We start from the raw sequence: 25,873 nt of genomic DNA, 5'->3' as shown, positions 1-25,873 counted from the left end.
TCCCATCGGGACCTCGTATGCCTCGCCGCCAAGGATGGTCCCGTACATGTATGGCAAGTCCCCATTTACTCTTGTCTTTTTTTTTTTTCAAATTTATTATATGATTTTAATATCTTATTAGTGATATTCACAATAAATAAGATCTTTCGAGATTTCACATTATTTATGAATTGAATGTGTATATAATTTATATAAAAATAAAAACTCTCTTAAAACTATTATAATTTTATCAGTAATTTATTCTTTTCATTAAATTATTAGCTATCTTTTTTACATAAAAAAAGATAAATAATTTGATTTACATTTAATAATTCAGCTTGAACGGAGGACAAGGGACGATTAGCATTTTGAGTTCAGCTGGCTCTTTGTGAAGTGCTTCTACATTTGTCCCTTTGTGAACCAAAGTGACCTGATAGGGAGAGCGAATAACCGACAATAGACGACAGCGTTTTCATATTAAATCCTGTCTATTGACAGTTGCATGGCGTCGCTGTGATGTGTAAAATTATTTGGTTGATCATAAATTTTCTTTTATTTTTTAACTTTATTGGAAATTATTAATAAAGAAAAATTAAATTCTTTCGTATTTATTTCTTTATTAAATTTTCAAATTTTAAAATCACATAATCTTCTAAATAATTTAAATATTATTTAATTAAAATTTCTTAATTTATTTTTTAATTTATAATAAAGAATTTATAAATAAAAAATATTTTCGCTTTCCTATTGCTAAAAATGGAGATCTCTATTTAGGGGTGGTCACGGGTAGGGGTGTGCAGTTTTCCGTTTAAATCAAAAAATTGAACCGAACCGATTAATTCGGTTCAATCGGTTCAGTTTTAAAATTTAATCGGTTCGGTTCAGTTTATAATTTTGATAATTTCGGTTAAATCGGTTCGGTTCGGTTATTTTCATAAAAAAATCAAAAAAACCGAACCGAACCGAAATTATTAATATATAGGAAATCAAAAAAATCGAATCAAATTGAATCGAACCGAATCGAATCGAACCAAAATCAAAGGAAACCGAACCGAACCTAAAGATTTTTGAGTTTTGATTTCCAATTTTTTTTTTGTTTTTATTATTTAGATTTAATGTTAAAAATATGAAATTTTATAAATTTCGGTTTGATCGGTTTAAAACCGAACCGAACCGAAATTTATCGGTTCGATTCGGTTCGGTTTTCTCCTATCAATCGGTTCGGTTCGGTTTTTAAAATTTTTGATTTTCAGTTTTCAGTTTTATCGGTTCGGTTCGGTTCTGAACCGAACTGACCGTTTGCACACCCCTAGTCACGGGTCAGGAACCGTCGATTACGGTTCCTGAACCGCGAGTTCAGGTTCAATGAAATCATGAACCTGAACCAAACCATCATGAGACGGTTTGAAAGACAGTTCTTGAAACGTCGGTTTCGGTTCGAACCCCGATTTAAAACGGTTTAAAGGATGGTTTAAAAAATAACAGTTCAAGACGGTTTGAAAGCAGTTTAAGAGCAACTTAAAGAAAAAAATTAGAAAAAAATTTTATTGATTTAGAATTTAAGTTATATTTATAAAAAAATATTTTAATTTTTCTTAAAAATCTTTCAATCAAAATAAAATAACACATCAGGGCTAAACTCTATAGTTAAACTGTAGGTTCCTATTTTCCCGGCAACTACAATCATCGACCAAATGTTTACGGGGAAAATTGAACCACGCGTTATCCAACGCGACGCCTACACAACGGCGATTAAAGTGTTGGTTGCCGTGAAAGCAGAGAAGGTGATCTCTAAGACTGCACTAACTTGGGCATTAACTCACATTGTCCTTCCCGGTGAGTGCATAACCTTGCTTGCCGTCTTTTCTGACTGCAAAACCGGTAAACTTCGGATCATGCTTAAATTGAATTTAGATTTTTTTGTTTTTCCTTTTCACTTCTGTTTTTTTAATGGTGGATTAACGCTTACAAATGTGTGTTATTTAGGGAAGCGATTCTGGAGCTTTCCGAGGTTGACCAGCGATTGCAGGAGCAGTCAACGGGAATGGTTGCCGGATCGCATTTGTGAAATCTCCGAGTCCTGTTCTCGGATGGTGCTTCAATTTCATAACCAAGTTGAGGTAAGCTCTAATGTACGCATTTGCTCACGTTGAGTCTTTCTTCAATTCGGTTGTCCGCTCAGTATTTGGCCTTATTTGTTACTGGATTGTCAACCTCTGCAAATCTTTTACTTGCTTGTCAAAATACTAATTTTAGTGGTCCTTGCCTTAACTGATCTAAACGTGCATGAGATTACCGATTGATCTTGCACCGTGTAATTTTTAGATTGTTTCTTTTTGGGCTGGATGGGGAGGATATGGAAGGAGGGGAAAGCAAAGTTTAAGGTTGGAGAGTAAGATAGGCTCTGGATGCTTAGACTATTATCAACTATCAATACTGTTCATAACTTGCTGCCTAAAACAGACCTTGAAGGCAAGGCCTCCTGTCAGATACAAACAAAAGAAGTTTAACGATGGGAAAGGCATGTGCTCTGGAATTTCTTGTTTCAACTTTCAAGATCAAGTAGGGCCCCCGGAAAATGGTAGTGCATTTGGCTTTAACTGCATCATTACTCATCTATTCATTGAGGAATATATATTTGGATCAAAGTTTATTTTTGCTCTTAAATTTTTTTTGTCAATGTTTAATTTTATCTAATTTTAACTATTTGAATTAATATATTCAAATCTTTTGATTTATGATCAAATTTGCCTCTCCTTCATGGGAGTGAAATTCACGCACTGTTTCGGTGCATGAGTTGTTTTTTTTTTAATTTTTTTAATATTAATTAATTAATTAAAATATTAATTAATTACTTTAAAAACCTTTAAAATTTTAGTTAATTACAAACAAGTCCCTAATTAAAAATATTATCTTTTTAACAGAAATTAAAATAATAATTATTTTAAGATTCTTAGAAATTTTAATTAATTACAAATAATCCCTAATTAAAAATAGAATAAGTTACAATTTAGTACTAAGTTTTCACAAAACTTATATATTAGTCCCTGTATTTTTAAAACTCAACTATTTATTCATTGAGATTTTTTTAAAAATAACTATTAAGTTACAATTTTATAATTAATAGTTATTTTTTAAAATTAATTATATTAATTATGTTAAAAATTTTAATATAAAATTTTCAAATTTTTAATTTGTAAAATTAAAAATTTATAATCGTATAAATTTTTAATTTTAACCATTAGAGACTATTTTGTAGATTTATTAAAATGTCAAGAACTAAATAGATGAGTTTTAAAAATATGAAGACTAATCTATAGATTTTACTAAACATTATGAGTAAATTATCATTTGCCTAAAAAAATATTCTTTCTTTATTAGCAAAAATTAAAATGATATTTGATTAAATAAAATATTTGAAAAATATTTTTTCTTTATTAACAAAAATTAAAATGATATTTGATTAAATAAAATATTTAAATTATTTTTAATAAAATTAAAATATTAAAATAATATTTTAATATTAAAAAATAAAAAATAATTAAATATTTTTGGTTGGGCACATGGTGTACACTTAAATGGGGAGGGGTGAATTTAAGCTTAAATAGAAAGATTTGGGTAAATTTGATCAAGAACTTAAAAATGGGTAAAATTAGACATTGACAAAGAGTTGAGGGGCAAAAATGAGCTTTTGACCATATATATTTTGGGAAAATTTTTATTTAGATTCTATCTATTATAAATTTAATATATAAATATGTGTGGCGTATATATTTAATAATGAATCTGATGTATCTTGTGTCTTAAATCAATGATAAAAGGAAGTTTAGGTTGGAAAAATCTTATATTTTAACTTGCATCATCATACTTAGGCCCAATTTTCGCATATGCCCGTGTGTCAATTGAAAACTACTGTGTTAAATAAGAATAAATTATGAAAATTTAGTATATTTTATTTGGGTTCATAGATTCCAGTCCATGAGTACTAATTGACATATCATTGTTTTTCTATTTGATTCTTAGTATTTTGAAATGATTGAGAACTTCATTAACTGTTTTTATAAAAATAACATAAAGAGAACAAGAAGAAGAAGAAGGAAGAAAATTCTCAACAAGAAACGAAATGGCAAGTGTCCGAGAATAAGGTTGGGGAAAAATATTATTTAGTTCTTGGATTTTAGTGAAATTAACTATTTGGTTCTTATATTTTAAAAAATATACTATTTAGTCTATATATTTTACTTCCCTTAAACTGCTTAGTCTTTTCGTTAAATTTTTCATTAGTCAAAAGTTTAATGTTAGTCAAACTACTATTTAGTCCCTCTATTTTAGTGAACTAATATTTAAAAAAAATATTAATTAGTCCCTGTAATTTGATTACATTAATTCTTTAATTCCTCCTATTATTTTTTCATATGTAAATTGCCCTAACCTTCTCTCTCTTATTTGTTTTTTATCCTCACTTTTTTTTCCTCCCTTTTTTCTCTCCCATTATTTCTTCCCCCGTGGACCACACCCTTCTCCCCTCATTCTCTCTTTATTTTTCATCTTTTGATAAAAATTAGTATAAGCTATACGTGTAAAAAGATTAATAAATTCTCCTATATCACTGTTACACTCATTTCATATAGACATTTTAGGGTAGTTTTGCATCCATTTTGCCCTTATATTTTAGTATATTTTATGTTTTTAGCTTTATTTTAGTTTATTTGTTAACTTTAGATACTTTATATTTGATTTTTGTAATTTTGTTGTTTTTGATAGGATTTTGTAGCAAATCGAGGATCAATGAGTGCATTAGGAAGTGATTTGAAGAAATTTGGGATTCTTTAAGCATGGAGGAAAGTTGAAGATATTAAGCTTTGAAAGAGCAAGTTAGCCGAAATTTGCTTGACACTTTGCTTAAGATCCTGCAGTGGAAAAGAAAGCGTGCTTAAGGTGCAAAGACAGGTCAAGCATGAGCAGAAAAGTCTATTTTACTCTAAGTCTGCCGAGATTTGCTGAAGGTCTGCTTAAGCTTAAGTATACAGTGCGACCAGAGGCTAAAATTTGCTAAGAAGCTGCTTAGGGTTAAGCCGAACCCTAAGCAGACTGCCCAGAACGTGAAAGATGCTGCTGACTTGGATAATTTTACACCTCATTTCCTATCCACTCCTTGGCTTTTATTTACTTTTAGGTCAACTTTTAGGGACCATATAAATTCATCATTTCCTTATTTTTGCCACAAGAGGAAAAAGAGGAAAAGGAGGAAAGACAAAAAGAAAAAAAAATTTAATAGAGAGAGAGAGGAGACGCCATTCTCTCTTGGGGAGGAGCTGCTGCACCAGTTTTGGAGCTCCAGAAACCAGAGATTTTGGTTCTTCACCTGGGTTTTTCTATTTCAGTTCTCTTATCATGTTTTTCTTTACTTTTCCATCATCCTTTCTTGTAAATACCATCATGAGTGAGTAATCTCTTTAGATTTCAGAGTTGGGAAATATGTTTTAGATTAATTTGTGAATTTGGACTAGGTATTTCCTTATTTTACATAAATATGAGTTTTGATTCCTTTCTTGTGTGCTTGATTTACTTGCTTAATGTTGGTACCCATCGGGTATTGTGTTAATATTTGATTGAAGGACCGAAAGGTGAAAGTCATTGATAGATAATCAAGGATTGAAACTTAAATTCACCTAGATTTAGAAATAAACTAGGATTTTAAGAGGAATTAATTATTGGTTACAAAACTTAATGGGTTTTAAAGTAATCAAATAACATACGAAAGTAGGTTTGGTTATTTTAGAACACACTTTGATTTGCTTGAAAAAGATATCAAAGGAATTTAGAATCAATTTCCTTCAAACTCTATTTCTCCCTAAAATTGGAATGCCCAAGACAAATCCCAATTAATTTATGCATAAACCCCAACTCTGGAATCACTTTTACCATAATTAGACTTTCATTTAAATTACCCATTGTTAATTTAGTTTAATTACGAACTAGAATTAGAATTTATTTGTTTGCCCTTTTACCCATTCCAATTAGATTAATCAATTTACCTTGCTCATTTACATTTACCATTTATTCATTAATCATTAGCCCAAATAATCGCTTCATTCATAGTTTAGTAATCAAACAGCAAATCCTTGTGGGAACAATACTTGATTCATCACTTTATTACTTGAGACGACCCGTATACTTGCGGATTTTCGTACATCAATCACTGAGTAATTAAGGCGATAATCTAGTAAAATTATTTTCTAATAAAAAAAAATACAAAAATGATGCATAGAGAATTGAATGAAAATAATTTGAACAATTTAAAAAAATTAAATCAAATTTAGTCTTTATACAATAAAATTTTCATCTAGGAATATGTTTTTTAAAAGACAGGGACAAAATAATTAGTTTAACTAAAATAGAGGGACTAAATAATAGTTTGACGTGCATTGACTAATAGAAAATTTGACGGAAGGACTAAATAGTTTAACAAAAATAAAATAGATGGACTAAATAGTGTATTTTTCAAAATAAAAGGATTAAATAGTTAGTTTTATTAAAATACATGAACTAAATAGTAATTTTCTCTAAGGTAGTGTTTAATATAAATGAATTCTATAAAATTTTGCGGAATTTATTTGTAAAAATTTGAATGTTTAGTTTAAGTTAAAATTAATTTAGAATTCTTAATAATCAATACCATGGAATTTATTATAACTAAATCAAATTTTATCAAAATTTATAGAATTTGCAAATAATCTCCAAATTCATAATCATATATATTTCAAGTGACAAAATTTCTTTCTTATTATATATCATTTTATTTTCTTTTTTTATTTACGTTCTCTCATTTTGTCTATATGACAAATACACACAGACATATAAACAAACATAGATACAGGCACAAACACAAACACTAACACGAATAGATATTAATACAAACACGGATACATACAAACACAGCCATAGATATAGACATGAATACAGACGCAAATACAAATATACATAGATATACAAATAGACATATATAAACAAAAATAGACATATAGATGTAGACAGACAAATACAAACACAACTACAAACAAAAACATATACAAACGTAGACAAATAGACATATATAGATGTAGATAAACATATGCAGATGCAAATATAGATATAAACAGAGAAAAACAGATACAAATACAAATACAAATATATACAGATGTAGATAGACAGACATAAACATAAATACAAAGTAAAATAGACATAATATAGACACGACATATACAGATGTAAACAAACAAATAGATACCGACATAGATAAACAAACACATACACAAATACAAACATAGACATAAACAGATAGATACAAATATAAATATAGGCACAAATAAACACAAACACAAACACAAATATAGACACATGCACAAATAGATGACATTATAATTATTTTAAATGTTCATAATTTTAATTATAAAAAAAAGAAAAGAAAAAAATGCATGCAATAATATATATATATATATATATATATATATATATATATATATATATATATATATATATATAATTGTATTTTTGGAAAAATGACATTATGAATTGAATTCTTCACTCGAACCAAGTACAAAATTCATTTTAATTGAAATAGATTCCATATTTAATATATAATATACCAAACAAAGAAATTTATTTGTCAATGAATTCCATAATAAAATGAATTTTATTATAAAATTGATCCAAATAGGGTCTAAAGGTTTTTATTTGCAGCTCTTCCGGTTAGATAATGATTGTCTGTTGATTGTAGGTGGGAGTGAGGATTAAGGTTGTGTCAGGTACATCTGGCAGCGCTGTTGCAGCTGAAGCAATGCGTAAAGGAGCCAACTGGGTAGTACTGGACAAGTAATTATGTATTAAAAAAAAATGTATTATTTCCTATTTCTGAGCTATAGAAATAATAATTGATTTGATAATTTATCTTTTCTCCCCCTTTGATAACTTCCTCGTGAAGATAGTTTTTATTAACCGTTATGCTCCTTAATAATAGAACCATGGCTTAGACATTGATAAGATTCTTCTGATTGGAGGCTACATAAAATGTTTTCGTCTAACATGCATGCCTAAGAAATAATGAAATGATTATTTGTGCATTTAGCATGGACAAATAATACGAGTCATCATTAAGCCCGTCTAAAGACAAGCCAGCCTGTGAGGTTAATGTATATATAAATTTGGTCTTCAGCTCCACATGGTTGCACTATTCTGATGGATGCTGACAGCAAAATTTCACCAATACCTGCCAATGGTTCTCTTAGTCTTCCGACTGTAAACAGCATCAATGAATTGTTAGTAGATCATGTCAGATGAAACACCATAGTATATTGCCCTGGATAACAAAAGCCAACTTATAGTTTTTTTTCTTCGCCTTTATCGGGTTGTATTTAATTTTTATAAATGCTATTATTTTAGTCTTGGATAATCCCTCAATAAGTAGGATGCCTTCTGGACTTCAATTTCCTATGGTAGCATCACAGATTTGTGCTAATTGACACATGACCTGGCCATTATTATTTCCAGTGTCAATAGAGTCTACTGTATACAAGTGTGTGGATCCTGTACAACTCTAGTGGTCGATTGTATATGATGAGTTTATATAGATGATAAACTATTTTCTTCTTTGATTTGATCTGCTAGTCATGGTGCATTTTCAGTGTCATAAGAAACTATTACCTTTAAGTTACAGTGATCATCTTACTCAGATTGATTTCACTAAGTGCATAATGAGTTCTATTGTGTTATTTGCAACATGTATGATGGTGTTCCAAATTATTGTCAATGAAAACTCTTGATCCACATTTAGCTGCTTAATCATTCATGTTACCAATTCTCAGAAAACCGGAAAGCCATATTTCTTTTTTGCACACCATGATGAGAAATGTTGAGATTGAAGAGTTTTTTATGCCCAGATATTGATACATTTATGTGCTGAAACAGAAAATTAAGGCAAGAGCTAAGGCATTGCATAGAGAAGCTTGGCTGCAACATTGTGCTGATGAAAGGTTCTCGAGCAAAAGTCCTTAGGGTTAATTTAGGATGCTAAGATGAAGCCCAAACCCCATATTATTCTGCTGCCTCTTCTCCAGACAGGAATTTTGGAGGACACAGGTTGAAGCATTCCACTCCAATGAGCAGCCCTGAGGAGTCAAGTCCTTCCTACTCAAAAACCAGAGAAGGTTCATCATCGGGCTGTGACTCAACAACACCCCTTTTTCTCATTGATAAACAACATCCCCTTTTCGAAGGAACAAATAAAGGGAAACACGCACCAGAAGACAATCAAAATGACTCAGATTACTCACTTGCAGCTTCAGATTGTAGGCTTATCACTCTGGCAGCAAACCTAATATCATCTGTAGCTAGTAATCACAATAGCGTATTTTTGGATTCCCCAAAACCACATTGTTGATGAAAAGAGCTCAACAATCCAGAACTGAAATAGTTTGTAAAGTAGAACCCAAACTTCCAGTACTCTACTTGACAAATTTGTGCAGTATGATCAAGGCGCTAGGGCTGGTGTAGTTGGGCTCAGCCGGAGCCATAAAAAGGAATATACTGCAACATCAAGTATAAGAAGTGCAGTTTCTTTAGGTACAACATCCCCAGTGCCTCCTCCCTTATGCTCATTGTGTCATCACAAGGTACCAGTTTTTGGAAAACCTCCAAGACAATTTTCTTATGAGGAGCTAGAGGAAGCCACAGAAGGATTCTCAGATATGAATTTCTTAGCAGAAGGAGGTTTTGGCAATGTTTACAGAGGGATATTAAGGGATGGCCAGGTGGTTGCAGTGAAGTTGTTGAAGTCTGGCAATTCTCAAGCAGATGCTGATTTCTGCAGGGAAGTGAAGGTATTGAGCTGTGCTCAACACAGAAATGTTGTGTTTTTTATTGGGTTTTGTATTGATAGCAAGAAGAGAATATTGGTCTATGAGTACGTATGCAATAGGTCCTTGGAATTCCATCTGCACGGTAGTCCCACTCTCTTTTCTTTACACAAAAAATCATGTACAAGTACTGTTGTGATCGTTTATTTTATTTTCATGTTGTCAATATCTTCTGTTAGCAATTAATTGTTCTGGCTCCTAAATTTGGCTCTTTAGATGGATTTTATTTTGATTGTGATTAACAGGGAACAAGAGAGCACCTCTAGATTGGCACTCAAGGATGAGAATAGCAATTGGGACAGCTACGGGCTTAAGATATCTTCATGAAGATTGTAGAGTGGGTTGTATAATGCACAGAGACATAAGGCCCAACAATATCCTCATAACACATGATTTTGAACCCCTGGTACTTTGTGTTAACCTTGGAACTTTTGTTTTTTCAGAGAAGCGTTATTTTTTTACCATTTAGGTTAACAGAATCTTGAAGCCATCTTTTTCAAAAGTGCTACAATATGCTCTTTGAGCTTTCAATTTTCTCCTTGTGCTGCTTTAGATGCTATACTTAAACAACAAATCCTAAAATCAATTTATCTAAACAATGGCATTTATCATCAGATAACTTATTGCAGCATTAATTTGTTTTAAATGCCAACATCTCTTTTATTTCAGTAATTTTTTGCATGATAGACTCAAATTTAAAACATGAGAATTGTATACATTATAATGAGGACACCATTTCTTGTCATGAAGTTGCACCATCATAATTGTGTTAACTCTGACGGAATTTTTGCCATGCTCTATTGTTCCATGGTTTTTAGGTTGCTGATTTTGCGCTTGCTAGGTGGCACTCTGAATGAAGTATTAATACAGAGGAACGAGTCGTTGGAACTCCAGGGTACTTGGCATATCCTGCTTTCTTTTGTAGCCAGTTCTGTTGAATCATCTTTATAGCATTTGTAATCAACATATACTTCTGTCAAGTTGATTTTTCCAATAAGATTTAATGGATGTACTTATCTTATATTTGATAAGAATTGAGCTAAATTTAACTGGAAAATAATTTTTGTAAATTGTTTAACTCCAGGTATCTTGCACCAGAGTACATCGATGGTGGAAAGATTACACACAAAGTTGATGTGTATGCATTTGATGTCGTTTTGTTAGAACTAATGACAGGCCAAAGAATCAGCGAGCTACATTTTTATGAGGGACTGCATTTCTTATCCGACTGGTACACTCTTGCTGCACAAGACCCGAGCCATGTCTTGACAAAAATTTCTCGACTACTGGATCCATACTTGGCCACTGAGCAAGTCCATGAATTTCCCTATCAACTAGAGGTGATGGGTCAAGCCACTTCTTGTGCCTGCATCCAGATCCAGAATCCAGACCTGCAATGACAAAGGTTTTCTAATTTACCCCATAATTTATGATTTATTTTCTCACATATTTAGTTTGTAACACCCCGTTGCATAGCCTAGTAAATTTCAATGTTCCGGTGACCGGTGTCGGTCCGGACAATTATTGGGATTAGGGCCACACTTAAGACAACTTGAGAAGCCATAAACACAAATAATTAGTAATGTTTAATTAGTTAACTATAAATAAGAAAAACAGAACATATGATGTTAAACGAGCCGAGAGTCACAGCGATGAGTGACCTCCTCGGGAACAACTGCGAAGTCGTTTTAAACTTAAATTTCGAACCGTAAAAAGTAACGCTGCGGTCCTTAGGACCCTTATGGACACAGTGGAAAAGAGAAAATCACGAAAAATAACTGTTAAGTCAGTTAAATAATTAGGTCAAGGAGCCGGAAGAAATATTGGATTATTTACAAACCGGGATGAACCGGTGAGGGGCAATTTGGTCAATTGACCCCGAGAGCTGACTCCTGACCTAACTGTCAAATAAAATTGGAGAAAAGAAAATTTCGGAATCGAGAATTAAATTAAAGAACTAATAGAAAAAAAAAATATAAATAGAAAAAAAAAGAAAAGGAAAGAGGTTGGAAAAGTCAAAGGGATGACATCATTTATGATGTCATAAAGGTTTAATTTAATTATTTTATTAATTAGGGAATTTTGGTCTTCAAAAAGGGATAAGACTAAGGAAAATAAAACAAAAAAAAAAATTTAGAAAAGTCTCTTCTTCCTTCCAATCTTGCCGCCCCATTTTCTTCCTCTTAGCTCCCATGAAAAATCCTTCATTAAGCTTACATTTAAGCTTAATTTGCTCCTCTGAATCTTCATAAATCCCATAAAAACCTTGTTAGACCTTGCAATCTCAACTTAAGCACAAGAAAGAAAGAAGAAAGAAGGAGAGAAATTGGAGAATTGGCAAAATAGTTGAGGTTAGTATGCTAACTTACTATTTTTCCATTCAAATGCATGTTTAGGTAATTAAGTGAGCTTAGAACTTGATTTAAATGAAATAAATATGGGGGAAGAATTAAACTGAATTTTCGGGCAGCTTGAGAGGAGTGTGGTTTGCATGAATATGATGCAATTGAGTGAGTTTAGAAGCTTTACTTAGTTAAATGATTAGCATTAAAATTATTAGTAGTAGTTAAATGCAAGAGTTAGTGAGATTAGGGTTTCAATGCTAGGGTTTATGAACCAAAAATTGGAGAAATGCATAAATGGCATGTTTAACCTATTGTGACAGGAAATAATGGTCAATTATGACCAAATAAGTTGTGTGGGAATGGTAGGAAATTAAACCAAATTCGTAGGTCAATGGTCATGTTGCTAGCAGCATGACCAAACCCACTATGAAGGACCAAAACTCAAATTTTACAAGTCCCATTGATATGCCACCAATTGGAGATGAAAATAGACATAAAAGAGCACACTTTTCATTAAGAAACCATGGCCAAAAACTGACCAAAACTTGGTGAAACAATTGACCAAAGTGAATTGATTGCAGGCTGCCACTGCACTAAACTGACCAAATGAACAGTAACTGTTCATTTGGTCATAACTCGAGTTAGACAGGTCAAATTGACCTAAAATTTGGCCAGGGGTTAGAGGGCATATAGATCTAAAACTTTCATGAAGAACATCACCCCAAATTATGCCATTAACCCATTCAAATTATTGAGCAAAGTTAAATTACCAAACCTGCAACTCTGCAGATTTTCAATTGAGCAGTAATGTTTGGATGGCTATAACTCTCTCTAAGAAACTCGGATTTAGGCGATTCTTGAACCGATGTAAACCTAAGACATAGTAGAACATTTCATGTGAAGAAAGTTAGACCAAATTATGAACTTAACTTGATCAAATTATTGACCAAAGTTGGATCAAAATATGCCAGAACCCAAAAGTGCAGTATGAACAGTGCACATGAACAGTAAATTTATTTTAGCCATAACTTGAGCTACAAAACTCCGATTGAGGTGATCCAAAAATGAGAATACACTTAAGACAGTAAGGAACATTTTCTATGAAGGAAGTTTTGTCAAATTCCAACAGTAAACTGACCAATGAAACAGTGCAACTTCGGAAAATCAAAACCGAAAATTGGTAATTTTGCCAAAATGACCAAAGTTTTAAACAAATGACCAAAACCAACAAGTTTGGTGACCAAAATGTGATATGTGGGTGAAGTTGGAGTTCCCATACCCATTAAGCCTTAGAAAGTCAATAATTTGACTTGAATAGTGCAGTGAATAGTAACCCGAAATACAAAATTTCAAGAACGTCGAATTTAACACGTTAGAGCTAGGTAAATGTGAAGTTAAGTTTATTTTGGATTTATTTTAAGTTTTAGTACTGAAACATTGGAAAATTTCGTGTTTCAGTGGAAAAGAATACCGGGACAGAACCCGAGGAGTCGAGTCAAGGCCAACAGGCGACTCGTTTGAGGTTTGTGCACAACATATACTTTTATAATCATCTTTTGCATATCGATTTGAATAATATGAAATATTGGATTATGGCATTCTTATGATATTTGATCTAAATTGTTGAAAGTTATTTTGTATATTTGAAAAGACAATGTTTAGCAAATTGTTAAGATAAGTTTTGAAACCACAGTGTCATGACCACATATTTGAACACCTCACTAGCACGACTAGTGGGGGTAATTAGTTTTGAATTTTGATTCCTTCTCTGGAGAAGTGTTGAGGTGTGCCAGTAGAAGAGGATGTGAATGGATATCCATATATTTGAGCTAGCTAGCCTTGTGATATGATTTCTCTTTAGCTTCTGGCTATTGAGATTCATGTGATTTCTCTTTAGCTTCTGGCTATTGAGATTCTATTTGTTTCGAATGGCGTGATCTAACTGTGGGTTTTATGAAATATGTTTTGTTACTTTGAATTGAACTTGGTTTACATGTAAAATCTTACAATGCATGATTGTATTTAATTTTCATGTTTAGCCAAATTTTTGAATGAATGTGCTTTAAGCTTTGCATAAAGATTATTTTAGTATATTGTGCACCACTGAGTCCTAGTACTCGTGATAGCTTTATTCTTTGTCGCAGAATCAGAGACTAGAGGAAGCGTGGTATTTCTGAAGTGTGTGAAGTCATCAGCTTGAAGCCTTCGGGTATAATTTATACCCTGCCTGTAAATATTTATTTTGATGTATGTATTGCATATAAAGGTATGGACATGTAAATGGGTCTTGAGCAGCTTGTACAAAATTTGTATGAAGTTTGTAATAAAATTTAGTTTGTATTTCTTTTGATGTGAATTTTGTAAGGATGTATATAAATTGTTTTGTCTCAAATGAAATGATTGTGGAATTGTTGAAATTGATAGAGTTTGATTGTGAAATTGAAGTTATGGTTGAGAAAAAATTTTAGAAGTGCTTTTTACAGGTATTCGAAGAACGGTTTTCTCAAAATACAGAGGAAACTCTATCAAAATTTTTATAAAATTTGCGGAAAACTAAAATGGCCAAAAATATTAATTAGTTTTAATTTCAACTAAATGTTTTTAATACTTATTAGAAATGCTCACCACTTGTCAAAGATAAGAAAATTGTTTTAAAATCCCTTGTAGGGTACTTAATGAATTATCGGTAGGTGAAGTTCGGTAGTTCATTAGGTATTCTACGGGATCATGTTATGCCTTACAGAGGGGTAAGGTGTGACATGTTTTAGTGGTATCAGAGCAAGTTTTTGAATTATGTTTTAAATCGTGAATTTGTGTCTTTTCTTTGTTAAGTACAACTGCTCAATGTCCATAATTGTTACATACAGTGCATTACATCATGAATATGAACTAACGGAGGGAAATCTCCTTATGTTACTTGTTCAGGAGATACCCTAACTTCAGACTGAAATGGAAGAAGGGGATCGCTCAGTTGAGCAGTCTGTTGAAGCTGAGGCACAAGGGGAAGCCCCAGCTTTGCAGAATGTCAGTGGGTCAGCAACACCAGCCCCACATCGATGAGCATGATAGATATCTGCGGATTGTACTGCAGACTTTGAGGGAGAAACAGCTATATGCCAAATTGTCGAAGTGTGAATTTTGGCTAAAGGAAATATCTTTCTTGGGGCATGTAGTATCAGAAGAGGGCATCAAGGTAGATCCAAGTAAGATTAAAGCTGTCCTTAATTGGAAGCCACCCAGAAATGTCACAGAGATTCGTAGTTTTCTGGGTTTAGCTGGATACTACCGTCGATTTGTGAAGGGATTCTCCATGTTGGCATCTCCATTGACCAAGCTGCTTAGAAAAGATGTAAAATTTCAGTGGACGGATAAATGTCAGCAGAGTTTTGATGAATTGAAGAGATGTTTGACTGAAGCTCCAGTCCTGACTTTACCTACTCCGGGTAAAGAATATACAGTATATAGTGATGCTTCTCACAATGGGTTAGGCTGTGTATTGATGCAAGATCGAAATGTCATTGCCTATGCATCACGCCAGCTAAAACCGCATGAGAGGAATTATCCAACACATGATTTGGAGCTTGCAGCTATAGTGTTTGCTCTTAAGATTTGGAGACATTATTTGTATGGGGAGAAATGAAGTATTTAGGCACCCAAAAAGAGCTGAATTTGAGACAGAGGAGATGGTTAGAGTTAATAAAAGACTATGATTGTCTGATAGACTATCAGCCAGGGAAAGCTAATGTTGTGGCTGACGCCTTAAGTCGCAAGACTATGGCAAGTCTACGGGTTACTCCTTTGTCTTTGGTACATGAGTTGAGATCATTGCATGCCAGCTTAGAGATTAATGATGATGGGCAGACAGCAGTTGCATGGCATGTACAGCCAGTGTTGATTGATCGGTCGAATGGTCGCTCGTAATGATGAAAGGTATCGAGTCGTTGCAAGAAGTCCGGCAGGGCAAGAAACCAGAGTTCTCAATCAGAGATGATGGGTTACTGCTACACCAGGGCAGAATATGTGTTCCTAATGATGTTAATTTGAGGCAGATCATTTTGAAGGAAGCACATGAGTCTCCTTTTGCCATGCACCCTGGTGGCACAAAAATGTATAGAGGGCTAAAGGAGCATTACTGGTGGATGGGTTTAAAAAGAGACGTGGCAGAGTTTGTATCCAAATGCCTAACTTGTCAGCAAGTAAAGGCAGAGCATCAAGTATCCACTGGGTTGTTACATCCACTACCAGTGCCGGAATGGAAATGGGAAAGAATAACAATGGATTTTGTAATGGGACTTCCGCGGACACAGAAGAGTCATGATGCAGTTTGGGTCATTGTTGACAGACTGACTAAATCTGCTCATTTTCTGCCAGTCCGGATGGACTACAGTTTAGAAAGATTGGCCAAGTTATACATCGATGAGATTGTGAGACTGCATGGAGTGCCAGTATCCATCGTGTCAGACAGAGATCCTAGGTTCACTTCTAGATTCTGGGGTAGTCTTCAGAGAGCCCTAGGAACTAGATTGAACTTGATCTTGCATTCCACCCACGCAGACGGATGGCCACCGAGAGAGGGTAATTCAGATCTTGGAGGACATGCTACGGGCTTGTGTGATTGAGTTTGAGGGCAGTTGGGATACACACTTGCCTTTGATTGAGTTTGCTTACAACAACAGCTACCAATCAAGCATTGGGATGCCTCCATATGAAGCTTTGTATGGCAGAAAATGTAGAACCCCGTTGTGTTGGGATGACGTGGGTGAAAGAAAAATGATTGGACCCGAAATTGTTCAACAAACTGAAGAGAAAATCAGGGTGATTCGTGATCGACTTAAGACTGCATCAGACCGTCAGAAGTCCTACATTGATCTGAAGAGAAGGGATATTGAGTATGCAGTGGGTGAGAAAGTTTTCCTCAAAGTTTCTCCTTGGAAGAGAATTATGAGATTCGCGAGAAAGGAAGCGAGTCCTCGCTTCATTGGGCCATATGAGGTTCTGGAAAGAGTGGGTCCTTTGGCATATCGGTTGGCACTACCTCTAGAGTTGGAGAAGATACATAATGTCTTCCATGTGTCCATGTTGAGGAGCTACCGATCAGACCCATCTCATGTACTACCAGTAGAAGAAATAGAAGTGAATCCAGACCTCACATATGAAGAAGAACCCATAAAGATTTTGGCTTATGAGGTGAAGCAGCTACGGAACAAGCAGATACCATTGGTAAAAGTGCTGTGGAACCATCATTCGGGCCAAGAAGCTACTTGGGAACGAGAGGAGGACATGAGGAGACAACATCCACAATTTGCTCGAGAGATTGATACCAGGTAAAAATTTCGAGACGAAATTTATTTAAGGGGGGGAGAATTGTAACACCCCGTTGCATAGCCTAGTATATTTCACTGTTCCGGTGACCGGTGTCGGTCCGGACAATTATTGGGATTAGGGCCACACTTAAGACAACTTGAGAAGCCATAAACACAAATAATTATTAATGTTTAATTAGTTAACTATAAATAAGAAAAACAGAACATATGAGGTTAAACGAGCCGAGAGTCACAACGATGAGTGACCTCCTCGGGAACGACTGCGAAGTCGTTTTAAACTTAAATTTCGAACCGTAAAAAGTGACGCTGCGGTCCTTAGGACCCTTATGGACACAGTGGAAAAGAGAAAATCACGAAAAATAACTGTTAAGCCAGTTAAATAATTAGGTCAGGGAGCCGGAAGAAATATTGGATTATTTACAAACCGGGATGAACCGGCGAGGGGCAATTTGGTCAATTGACCCCGAGAGCTGACTCCTGACCTAACTGTCAAATAAAATCGGAGAAAAGAAAATTTCGGAATCGAGAATTAAATTAAAGAACTAATAGAAAAAAAAATATAAATAGAAAAAAAAAAAAAGAAAAGGAAAGAGGTTGGAAAAGTCAAAGGGATGACATCATTTATGATGTCATAAAGGTTTAATTTAATTATTTTATTAATTAGGAAATTTTGGTCTTCAAAAAGGGATAAGACTAAGGAAAATAAAACAAAAAAAAAATTTAGAAAAGTCTCTTCTTCCTTCCAATCTTGCCGCCCCATTTTCTTCCTCTTAGCTCCCATGAAAAATCCTTCATTAAGCTTACATTTAAGCTTAATTTGCTCCACTGAATCTTCATAAATCCCATAAAAACCTTGTTAGACCTTGCAATCTCAACTTAAGCACAAGAAAGAAAGAAGAAAGAAGGAGAGAAATTGGAGAATTGGCAAAATAGTTGAGGTTAGTATGCTAACTTACTATTTTTCCATTCAAATGCATGTTTAGGTAATTAAGTGAGCTTAGAACTTGATTTAAATGAAACAAATATGGGGGAAGAATTAAACTGAATTTTCGGGCAGCATGAGAGGAGTGTGGTTTGCATGAATATGATGCAATTGAGTGAGTTTAGAAGCTTTACTTAGTTAAATGATTAGCATTAAAATTATTAGAAGTAGTTAAATGCAAGAGTTAGTGAGATTAGGGTTTCAATGCTAGGGTTTATGAACCAAAAATTGGAGAAATGCATAAATGGCATGTTTAACCTATTGTGACAAGAAATAATGGTCAATTATGACCAAATAAGTTGTGTGGGAATGGTAGGAAATTAAACTAAATTCGTAGGTCAATGGTCATGCTGCTGGCAGCATGACCAAACCACTTTGAAGGACCAAAACTCAAATTTTACAAGTCTCATTGATATGCCACCAATTGGAGATGAAAATAGACATAAAAGAGCACACTTTTCATCAAGGAACCATGGCCAAAAACTGAACAAAACTTGGTGAAACAATTGACCAAAGTGAATTGATTGCAGTCACATCGCACTAAATCGACCAAATGAACAAGAATCGCTCATTTGGTCATAACTCGAGTTAGACAGGTCAAATTGACCTGAAATTTGGCCAGGGGTTAGAGGGCATATAGATCTAACTGTGGGTTTTATGAAATATGTTTTGTTACTTTGAATTGAACTTGGTTTACATGTAAAATCTTACAATGCATGATTGTATTTAATTTTCATGTTTAGCCAAATTTTTTAATGAATGTGCTTTAAGCTTTGCATAAAGATTATTTTAGTATATTGTGCACCACTGAGTCCTAGTACTCAGCGATAGCTTTTATTGCTGTCGCAGATACAGAGACTAGAGGAGCAGCAGACTGAGCTGCTGAAGTGTGTGAAGTCATCAGCTTGAAGCCTTCGGGTATAATTTATACCCTGCCTGTAAATATTTATTTTGATGTATGTATTGCATATAAAGGTATGGACATGTAAATGGGTCTTGAGCAGCTTGTACAAAATTTGTATGAAGTTTGTAATAAAATTTAGTTTGTATTTCTTTTGATGTGAATTTTGTAAGGATGTATATAAATTGTTTTGTCTCAAATGAAATGATTGTGGAATTGTTGAAATTGATAGAGTTTGATTGTGAAATTGAAGTTGTGGTTGAGAAAAATTTTTAGAAGTGCTTTTTACAGGTATTCAAAGAACGATTTTCTCAAAATACAGAGAAAACTCTGTCAAAATTTTTATAAAATTTGCGGAAAACTAAAATGGCCAAAAATATTAATTAGTTTTAATTTCAACTAAATGTTTTTAATACTTATTAGAAATGCTCACCACTTGTCAAAGATAAGAAAATTGTTTTAAAATCCCTTGTAGGGTACTTAATGAATTATCGGTAGGTGAAGTTCGGTAGTTCATTAGGTATTCTACGGGATCATGTTATGCCTTACAGAGGGGTAAGGTGTGACATAGTTTCATCTGTAAATATGTATATTTTTTTTATACCGGTTTCTTCGAGTCATTCTGTGAATTGAGAAATGAAGACATTTGTAGTATTTGTGAATTGCCAGGTCCTTAAAATACTTGAAGGAGTAGATCTGGCACGTCCTTTGGGCTTGGACTTGAATTCAGTTGGTAGCAGAAGTGGCCATTTCTGAGCATACACAGGGAAGATAAAACAAGTCACTCTCGCAAGTTTTCTCACTAAAAGTTGATTCTACAAACCACATACCATGTAGAGTTGAGATGGCGTTTAGTCGTGTATAGTTCTGAAGTGATAATTTTTCTTGCTTTCCTAGTTGCAGACATGTTAACTGATCGCATGGCTTTCATGATGTAATTCTATTGTGGCCATTATCGTTAGGTTCTTATATGCATTAACAATAAGGATCAACAGCATGTTTGTGGTTAATTGTTCTTTAATGCTTGTGTTGCAATGAAAGAAAGTGTAAATCCATGAAAAAAATAGTAATTATACTCCTGTTGTGCATTTGCACCTGCTTCTTGCTCTTGTGCTGAATAGTTTTCTTCTTTCTCTTGGTCCAATGATTAGGCTACACCATAGCAGAGAGTCAAGTAGCTCTCTCTGTTTCATAAATCCTCAGCCCTCATCCATTCTGATCCCAATGATTTGAAAATAAGTTTTCTAAGTTGAAGTCCGCCATTGGGTTGGGCAGCAGTCCTTGCGTGTTCATATTAATTGCTTACCATGTTTAATTTAGCAGTAGAGTTTGAGCAGCTTTTTCCCTTTTGGATATAGGATGTAATTGCTAATGGCTAAACACACAATCCTTAATTACGGTTGTATAATTAAATCCACCTCAATTATGTATAATAAGTATATTTTAACTTAAATACAGACGGTTGTTAAAACAATAATCCCTTAAGATAAACAAGACACGGGCTTGAATATCATGATCAAAAAGTTAAAATTAGAAAAGCAGCTTCCCCTGCAATTAGTAGAGAGCATTTGGACATTGTAAGTAAACCCATAATTTAATAAACATTCCCAAAATGTTAAAAAATATTAAAGTTTCATTGCAAATCACTAGTTCATTGAACATACATGATATATTTATTAAATCACTTGGTACACCTGCAATCAAGTTAAAAAAAAAATAGAGAGAAAACTTTAGTTGGTAAATTTACAATTATCAGCCACATGGTTCACTGGAATTATACAAAACCGAATTCCTCTCAAGCTGCAATCTTTTTCCCCACTCAGCCAGGCATATCAATCAGAACCACCAGGCATCTGCTGATAATGCTCCTGTTGCATCATAGCTATATGATTAACATCAGGGGCCACCTCAGATACGCTCCAAACCTTAACAGACTTATCTAGGCTCCCACTGTACACTATCCATCGTTGATCTCCAGGTTTGGAACGCTCGCGATCCTCCTCCACCGCCAAGCACTTGACGGGCCCATTGTGCCCAGACAGCACCGATAGACACGTGTGAATACTACCTTCCCTCCTCCACACACAGATGGTCTTATCCGCTGAACCGCTGAACACCAAATTCCCTGCAGACGAGAGGCACAAAACTGCAAGCTTGTGGCCCTTAAGGACCCCACCGTGAGACAATTGCTTTTCGCGTTCCCAAAAATTCACTACCCCGTCACTGGAACCACAGTAAAGCACCGAACCAGAGGGGTTCACGACCAAAGCTGTAACCGCGCACTCTTGTTTCAGCAATGTTTGAAGCATATTGTGCTTGATAGATTTGCCTTGCTGTTCCCGTTTCCACACTTTGACAGTTCCGTCAGCTGAGCCTGTAAACACCGTGGCTTCGCTGCTGGCCACGACGGAGTTAACAGCGTCGTCGTGAGCGCTGATAGATTCTAGACATTTGGAGTCCGAGAGTCTCCACACTTTGAAGGTTCTGTCCCAGGAAGCAGAATACAAAAGAGTATGGTCTTCGTTAAAGCTCAAGCAAGAAACAGCATCAGAATGTTTGATCCACAAAGCGGTGCGGTGGTTTCGAACTTGGATGTAATTGCTAGGCTTGATAGAGCTTTTGAAAATGTCCTTTAAGGTTGGTAAAGTTCCAGAGCGCTTGTGTACGCTTGGATTCTTTGGAGAGACCTTCCAGACACGAATCTTTCCGTCTTGGTGACCTGTGAAAATCTTTTCCCCTAATATTATAATTGCCTTCACCAAGCCACTGCTGGACTTGAACCCAGAAAATTCTTTGAGATCCTTCCACACGCGAATGTTCTTGCTATCTGAACCGGTATAAAGAATATCCTTGGTTGCAGCCAAAGAGTAAATATGACCCTCTTCGCGAACAAGAGAACCAATGAGTCCATTCTGTGGAGCATTCTCCTCGAAAGGAGTCCATTCAGTTTTGTTGAAAGCACTCGTATTATTCCAAGGTGACATGTTTATAGGGGACCCTTCACAACTCAACCTGTTGGGGTCAAAAAACCCATGTCCCGCAGCTGAAGCACTGCTATTACGAATGAAAAAATCCTCATCATGGATGGTGGCGGACATGTTAGGATCAGAATGCGTAATATTACCCAATTTTGATCTGGGCATGCTACCCCCAGTATCAACGAATTTGGTGCAATCTCCTCCGTCATCTCTCATTTCGATTCAAGTACAAATATTACAGAGAAAGGTGGCGAGGATCACAGACAGAGGAGACGTAGTTGAGGATACAGAAAACGAACTAATTAAAGGCGGGAGGGGGAGAAGATACAGGTATTTTACAAATAAATAGACGTTGGATTGTAAAATGCGTGCGGTTGAAACTGTACTGTTGGTCTGGAGACAAATACTAATAATAACATGAATGTTTGTTTCATTAGCTTTTAATTCTGTGGTTATTGCTTTAATTGCCAATTAATTCTGTGATTTTTATTTTATTACTTTCTATTTTCTTGACAAGCTTTTCTTTCCCTCTAATTTTTTAATAGTAAAATAAATTACATTTTCATTCTTATTATTTTGTCATAATTATAAATTAAGACAAATTTTTTGCAAAACAAGAACCCAAAAATCCAACATCTTTAATTTATAAAAATTTATTATCTATGTATAATCTATATTATATTATATATAAATATAGGATGAAAACATTTTCTTTCCAAAAAATATTCTTTATTTTTCAAATTAATTTTAATTATATTTTTATTATTTAAATAAATTTTAGTATTTATATAAATTTTAAAATTTTAATTTTAGAGTTCATATAAATTTAAAATTTCTAGTAATACTTATACTTAACTTTAATTAAATATAAAATTTTATAAAAAATAATTAATTAAAATAAAAATTAATGAGTGAAAAATAAAAATAATTAATGTATAATCTATCAATATAATATATAAATATCTGAATGGAGGAATATTAACTTCACCCAAAATATCTTTTATTATTTATAGTATTTATAATTATATTTTTATTATTTAATTTAATTTTAAAATTTATATAAATTAAAAATTCTTAAGACTTACAAATTCAATTTTAATTGGAACTTTTATGTGCGGGTGTATAGAGGAAACTAAAAAATTTTTTAGATATATGGAAACTGAAAAATTAAAATAACAAATTCACATTTTTGAAGTGGACATTAAAATAATAAGTTAAAATTTAATTAATGGATATTAAAAGTTTATTGAAATAATAAATTTATACTCTTTTTGGAGCGAATATTAAATTCTTCACTTCTTTTCTTAAAAATCTTATATATTAAAAAAGTTGAGAAAAAATTTAAATCATTTACAATATTGTAAAAAACAAATAAACTAAAATATTTAAGAAAAAAAAAAAAAGAAGAACAATTAAATCGCTGTGTTTTTCCAATTGAATTCTATCTTAACATAATAAATAATATTGATATATTTTAATAAATAAAATTATTAATATAAGAGAGAAAAAAAAATATTATATGACTTTTTAATAAACACATCAAATTAAAAAAATAATTTAGAGATAAGTTTTTTCTTTTGATCTTTCATAATATTTTAATATATCTTAACCTAAATGGAATTTTATCAATATATATGAAAATATAATAATAATCAATTAATGTATAAAAAAAAATATAATCATAAACGTTTTAAATGAATAAGTGTGTACATTGATTTTGTCATTTTAAAATTATAAAAATAAATTAATAAAATGTTCATATTTTAATTTTTTTTTTAATTTACATTGTGTTTGGGTAATTTCAATAAAAAGGGTAGTAGAATTGTATTTGAATTTTCAATTTCTTATATTTTGATGGCTTATAATAGTAAATTCAATTAATTAATTGGTTTAATATGTACTTGAAATATTTAGACTCATCTAATTATTTTAAATTAATTTAAATATCATATAGAAGATAGTATATCTTAAAATTTTGAACAAATATATTTAGTATAAGAATGGACTAAAAATAAACATATTGCATAAAATAATTGGAAATTTTTTTTTTAAATGAAAAAGAGATTAACTTTAATAATTCTATTATAATTTTAAAAATTTATATTAAACATGTCAATTTGATTTATTTAAATCTAATCTAATAAAACATTTTTTTTAATAACACTTTTTTTATTTTTTTAATAAAATAACATTTAAAAGAGAATAAAAAATAATTTTAAGGTAGAGCTAAAGAGATATGAGAGAGAAGAAATAATTCACAAAAAAAGAAAGAACGTGAATTTTTTTTTTCAAATTAATAAAATAATAATAACATATGATTATAATTTGATCATTTGATTAAATGAATGAAAAATAATTACATAAAGTAGATAAATTTTGATTTTATTTAAATTACTAATATGTATAATAAGTATGATAACATGCTACGCATGTTGAAAGAACTAGTATATATAAACTAGCAAAATGTATATGCTATGCACAGCCTCTCTATATATAAAAATTATTTTTTATTTAAAATTTTCTCTCAATTCATTTAATTTAAATGATTTTCTTTTATTTTAATGGTAATTTTTTAAATTAATTTGTGGCTTAATTATTTAAAACTAACTTATTTATTTTTTTAATACATAAAGAGATATAACATATTAAATATTATCTTTATTCAGTCCTATTAATATTATTCTAAAAAAAAAGAATATTTGTAATCTAAAAAGTATAAATATAGTGTAAAATACAAAAAAAATATGTATGTGCTATATAAAGTTATAAGTATATGAAATAAATATATCTTAATATGTATAAATGGTGTTAAAGAGTTGATTGGCTTATATGAAACAAGATTTATAAGATAAATTGCTGTATTTTTGGGGTTGTATTTTCTTTTAAAAAATCACTAAGTATATTGTAGCATGAAAAAATGCTATTCTTTTGTATAAATTTAAAATATAAATTATTTTATTATTTTGTTATACTAAAAAAGTTAATTTTACAATCAATTTTTGCAACTAACTGCAAATCAATTATAAAATTTTCTTCCTTAAAATTCTCTTACAATTTTTAAAAGAAATTAGTAATTTATAATCGATTGTTAATTCATTTATATAAATCACTATCCATCTTCTTTCCCTTACTACTCATTTTATTTTCTCTCATTCTTTCTTTTTTTTCTCATTTTTTTCATTATATTTTTCATTCTCATTATTGATTATCTTTTCCTTTCTTACATATTTTCTTCATTATCTTTTTCTTTCTCATATATTTTTCTTTTTATCATCTTTTTATTTTTTACCTTTTTTATTTAATTTTTTTCTTTGGCATAAAATAAAAATTTATGCACAAATATTTTTTTCTTAATAAATTATTTGTAGTATTAATTTTTTATATTTTTTTGTTATAATGTATATATATATATATATGTATGTTAATTTTTTAGTAATTTGTCTTATAAATATCTTTTTATATTTATTTTTC

The 25,873-nt window shown here is 32.3% G+C and overlaps 1 protein-coding gene and 1 pseudogene across 1 annotated transcript; one reads left to right on the top strand and one right to left on the bottom strand.

Moving 5' to 3' along the window:
* The first annotated feature begins 1,618 nt into the window (after nucleotides 1-1,618).
* Nucleotides 1,619-20,320, top strand: LOC110657577 (inactive protein kinase SELMODRAFT_444075-like; annotated as a pseudogene).
* An 835-nt stretch (nucleotides 20,321-21,155) lies between these two features.
* Nucleotides 21,156-22,684, bottom strand: LOC131170493 (protein JINGUBANG-like). Its single transcript, XM_058129540.1, has one exon. The coding sequence runs from the start codon at nucleotides 22,616-22,618 to the stop codon at nucleotides 21,257-21,259; it is 1,362 nt and encodes a 453-aa protein (XP_057985523.1). The 5' UTR covers nucleotides 22,619-22,684; the 3' UTR covers nucleotides 21,156-21,256.
* Between the last annotated feature and the right edge of the window lie 3,189 nt (nucleotides 22,685-25,873).

The sequence above is a fragment of the Hevea brasiliensis genome, chromosome 2, assembly GCF_030052815.1.
Source record: "Hevea brasiliensis isolate MT/VB/25A 57/8 chromosome 2, ASM3005281v1, whole genome shotgun sequence".
NCBI lineage: Eukaryota > Viridiplantae > Streptophyta > Magnoliopsida > Malpighiales > Euphorbiaceae > Hevea > Hevea brasiliensis.
Note: the sequence above shows the minus strand (reverse complement) of the source record. Positions and strands in the feature narration are given on the sequence as shown.